Source organism: Microtus oregoni, unplaced genomic scaffold, assembly GCF_018167655.1.
Source record: "Microtus oregoni isolate MIOR12 unplaced genomic scaffold, Mior012 000049F_ref0000343, whole genome shotgun sequence".
In the NCBI taxonomy this organism is placed as follows: Eukaryota; Metazoa; Chordata; class Mammalia; order Rodentia; family Cricetidae; genus Microtus; species Microtus oregoni.
The window spans coordinates 13,124,633-13,129,012 of record NW_024543223.1 but is presented as its reverse complement, the minus strand read 5'-3'; the positions used below and the strand labels follow the sequence as shown (position 1 = coordinate 13,129,012).

At 48.6% G+C, this 4,380-nt stretch overlaps 1 protein-coding gene across 2 annotated transcripts; it reads left to right on the top strand.

The window, feature by feature from the left end:
* The first annotated feature begins 966 nt into the window (after window positions 1-966).
* On the top strand, window positions 967-4,153 carry Fgfbp1 (fibroblast growth factor binding protein 1). 2 transcript variants are annotated; one of them, XM_041636525.1, is made up of 2 exons: window positions 967-1,087; window positions 3,048-4,153. In XM_041636525.1, the coding sequence occupies exon 2, from the start codon at window positions 3,068-3,070 to the stop codon at window positions 3,812-3,814; it is 747 nt and encodes a 248-aa protein (XP_041492459.1). In that variant the 5' UTR covers window positions 967-1,087; window positions 3,048-3,067; the 3' UTR covers window positions 3,815-4,153. The 2 variants fall into 2 exon arrangements, with proteins under 2 accessions (XP_041492459.1, XP_041492461.1); XM_041636527.1 differs by lacking the exon at window positions 967-1,087 and adding an exon at window positions 2,406-2,514.
* The last annotated feature ends 227 nt before the right edge of the window (window positions 4,154-4,380 follow it).

Below are 4,380 nucleotides of genomic sequence, written 5' to 3'. Positions count from 1 at the left end.
TACACGCACTGTGAGTGATGCGGGCAAGTGCAGAGAGATTCTGTTGTTATGCACGCACTGTGAGTGATGTGGGCAAGTGCGGAGAGATTCTGTTGTTATACACGCACTGTGAGTGATGCAGGCAAGCGCAGTGGGACTCTGTTGTTATACACGCACTGTGAGTGATGCAGGCAAGCGCAGTGGGACTCTGTTGTTATACACGCACTGTGAGTGATGCCGGCAAGTGGGCGCTGAAGAAGACTGGAGAGTGCAGAGTCACAGCGTTAGTTCAGGGCCTGCTGTGGCCAAGATTCCCTATCAGTTTTATCTGGAGTGAAACCCTACCTGTGACAGGATGGCCTGTGGGAGCTCCCTGATGACCTGAAGGCAAATACTTTCAAATGAAATTCCATTATGGAGAGTTATCTCTTCGCCAGCCCCTGGGGCCCACAGATTCATCTGCCCACACAGTAAATCCACCTGGCTCCAAGCGAACAGGAACTCAGAAACAGGTTTCAGCAACTGCAGTCACACGTTCTCCAGACATTCCCTGAGCCAGCCAGGTGGGAGGAGGTCAGATTACGGATGTTGGCAGTCCTGGCTTTCAATTTGAGATCTACTCTTGCCAGCTCTGGGAACCTAGACCTGTTTACTATTGTCAAGTGCCAATGTCTCCATCTATGAAATGGGAAGAGCTGCTAGAGATGGGGAATATGGCAGGGCTCTAGAGGAAACAGGCTCAGGGGTTGGCATGGTCCCTTTACTGTGTGCATCAATGCCCTTGCTGGAATCCTCACCTCATCTTTGCAAGGCCGATCTACACTTTGACCCAGGCCACCAGGAGGGAAAGGAAGGACTTTCAAGGCAGAGAGGCTCATGGTAAATGCAAACCCCTGCTCCCTGGATTCCACCCAGCACTTCCCTCCAGGAACTGGCTCACTCCGAGGGGCGTGGCTGGGAGGAGCAGAAATAAAGCTCCACAAGTCTGTGAGTTGTAAAAACTCAGGCGGCTTGGGCTCCTGTATAAATAGTCGAGTCTGCTCCCCTGGCTGTGAGAACTGGAAACCTGCACTCCCTGGCACACCTGGGCCTGCATGCTCACAGAAAGGTAAGCCTGGGTCTCTTAAATATTTCTTAAAACAAATAATATATATGTATATATACACACATACTTTTCATATATATTATATATATATAAAATATATATAGTTTCTGTTGTTATTGTGTGTATGATTGCAGGGGTGGGGACTTATATACTGAGAGCAGAGGACAGCTTGTACTTGTAGGAACTGGTTCTCTCCTTCCACCTTTACATGAGCTCTGGGCATTGAACTCAGGTGCCTTTGAATTCGGGTCATCAGTTTTGCATGGCGAGTGCCTCCCTCTGCGGAGCCATCTTGTCAGCCCCCTTCTTAAACGTTGCTTTACCCACCCTGCTTCTCAGCTGCTGGGTCTCCCTGGATCTGGATAGCACTGTGGAGCCAAGAGAACTGTATCCCAATGCCCCAAGACCCAGGTGTGTCCCTGGCTTATCTAGCCTGCCTAACCCCTCATTGTTCCAGTCCAAACTCTCTGAGGGCCTTTTCCTTTTCCAGCCCTATAGGTGGGCAGAGACCTGGACAGAAGTGAGTTCATAGCCATTTCCTTAACTTTTCCTACTTTTCAGAAAAACTCTCTCTCTCTCTCTCTCTCTCTCTCTCTCTCTCTCTCTCATTTTATTTTTAATAAAGCACAGATAATAGGAACGGTGTGGTCCATACCGAAACTTTGGTTGCATACCAAACTTTGTACAGTTCCTTGTTTTATTGTTTCTTATTAATATTTTATGAAGAGCAGAATAAAGCTGAAAAGCAACAAGTGAGATGTAAGTACTGATAGAGAGATAAACTCTGGCTTCCCCCTCCACCCATCTCTGCCAGTGAAGGGACTCTGGGCAACTTGTTTATCAGTCTGAGCCTTAATTGTCCCAGTAGTTACCTGGGGTGTTACCTTAACAGCTCTGGGTAAGACTCCTGGCTGTGTAAGAGGGGAGAGAATCAAATGTCGGGCACTGCTTAACACGCAGTAGATGGCAAGTCAACGCGGGCTTCTCTTCTGCCCTTACCTACAGTTTTCTTAGCGTGTTACTTAATGTACCATAGGACATCATTTTAATTTTGTTTCTGAAAGAAGCATTAAGTAACTATTTCCTATATGGCTAGCACTGTGCCGCTGAACTCAGGCATGGCCTCGCCTTCAGCCTTGCAGCCTCTACAGTCTGAAGCTCATCCCTCTCCACCCTCTGTCCCTTGGTCCCATCAAGCTCAATGGCTTCCCTGACCTTCTTGCCCTTCTGGGCTCTTCCTCATGAATTTCCCCTCTAGTCCCACAGCTCCACCCAGCCCGGTGTGTCAACCCTGGGCACGTTCAACTCTGAGTCAACATCTTTTCATGACACTTCTATGGCTCCGACTACATCCTTTCACAACTGGTGATGGTTGGTGCCAAAGCAGATTATGGGGAAGAAACCCAGCTCTCTCTGGAGCTAGAAAAAGGGTCAGTGATTATTTCATTCAACAACTTCTAGAGGGGAAGAGTGTGGCTTTTTCAGGATTGAACAGGACTGAGAAGGGAGAAACTCCCTAGGTGATGCCATTTAAATTCCTCCTATTGTATTTTTTTTAATTTCTCTTATTGATTTTATTGAGCTATACACTTCTCTCTGCTCCTCTCCCTTCCTCTCCCCTCCCCTTCTGCCCTCTCCAGAGGCAGTGATTGTATCTTGTAAACTCTTTAAGGTACCCGTGGCTTTGTTCAGTGTTTTGTTATGTTGTAGGTGTTCAGTGATTGTTGCGTGGGTAGAGGAAGGGCTGAGAACGTGAGAAAATGAGGGAGTAGCTGAGTGAATGGAGGAGGGTCATGGGTGAGTTGTAACTTTATTGGAAGTGGAAATGAGAGCAGCCAGGTTGCTTGGCAGACCTCTCAAAGCCGGCAGACCTCTCAAAGAGGTCAAACCTGTGTTGAGAGAGGCAGCCCACAGTCCTGCCCCATTGGCTGCTGCCACTCACTCTCCCGCCTTTGTCAAACAGGTGTCCACCCAGGTGAAACCATGAGAATCCACAGCCTCCTCCTGCTCTCCTTCCTTCTCCTGGCTGCTCAGGTGCTCTCAGAAAGGGTCAGAAAGGGAGCCAAGAATGCCCCACACAACACAACAGAGGAGGGTGCATCTGCCCCCTCGGGCAAGGCCCAGGATAAGCAGAGAAGCAGGACATCCAAATCCATGACCCGCGGCAAGTTCCTCACCAAAGACCATGCCACCTGCAGGTGGGCTGTGACTGAGGAGGAGCTGGGCATAAGCCTGAAGGTCCAGTGCACTCAAGAAGATAGAGAGTTTTCTTGTGTTTTTGCGGGTGATCCAGCTGGCTGTCTTGAACATGACAAAGACCAGATCTACTGGAAGCAAATTGCCCGCACTCTGCGCAAACAGAAGAATATCTGTGGGAACGCCAAGAATGTCCTGAAGACAAGAGTGTGCAGAAAGAAGTTTCCAGAGTCTAACCTCAAACTGGTAAACCCCAGTGCACCCGGGAACATGAAGCCCAGGAAGGAGAAAGCAGAGGTCTCCCCAAGGGAACTCAATAAGGTTCAAGAAGTTTCCACCATGGGGCCAAACAAGGTCCAAGAGGACCTCGTGCCCAGTCCAGCTGTGACCCAGACGGTGGCCATCAAAGATCCGGAGTGCCTAGAGGACCCAGATGTGCTCCACCAGAAGAAGGTCGCCCTGGAATTCTGTGGGGAGTCTTGGCGCTCCATCTGCACCTTCTTCCTCAACATGTTACAGGCCTCGTCGTGCTAGTGAAGTCCGAGGGAGCAGCCTCAGATGCGAGGAGTCAGATCCCCAGTGTCCTCTGCAAAGCTCCCGGAGTTCCCCACAAGATACAAACTTTCGTGTTACCAGACTACAGTGAAGTATTTAAACAGTTTTTGTAAACTTTGTTTTTGTGTTTTAGGATTTGCTTTTTTTTTTTCCACATCCTTGGATGTACTTTTCAGACTCTTTACCTCAGTGTGTTGGTCTATGGACCGCCAATCTAGGTGCATATAAGGAGTGGAGAAATCCCAGTGAGGATTTCCACGCAAGGAATTGTTAGCTGTGTTTATCAGGATAATAAAGTTCTGGGCATTGTCAGAAACACCACCGACCACTGTTTTCTTTCTAGGCCTCTTGTTCTGGAAGAGCTTGTGGCTCATTGTCAACACGTCTCCAGATATGAGTAAATGGAAGGCTGACTTCATGGTCCGTCAGTCCAAAGTTCTCCCCCCAGACAATCCATCCCATATTTTCTCTGTACCCACTGCCCTGTATTGTTTGGTATTTGTTGAAATATAACCACCAAGGTCTGTTTTCAAGTGGGATCCTCT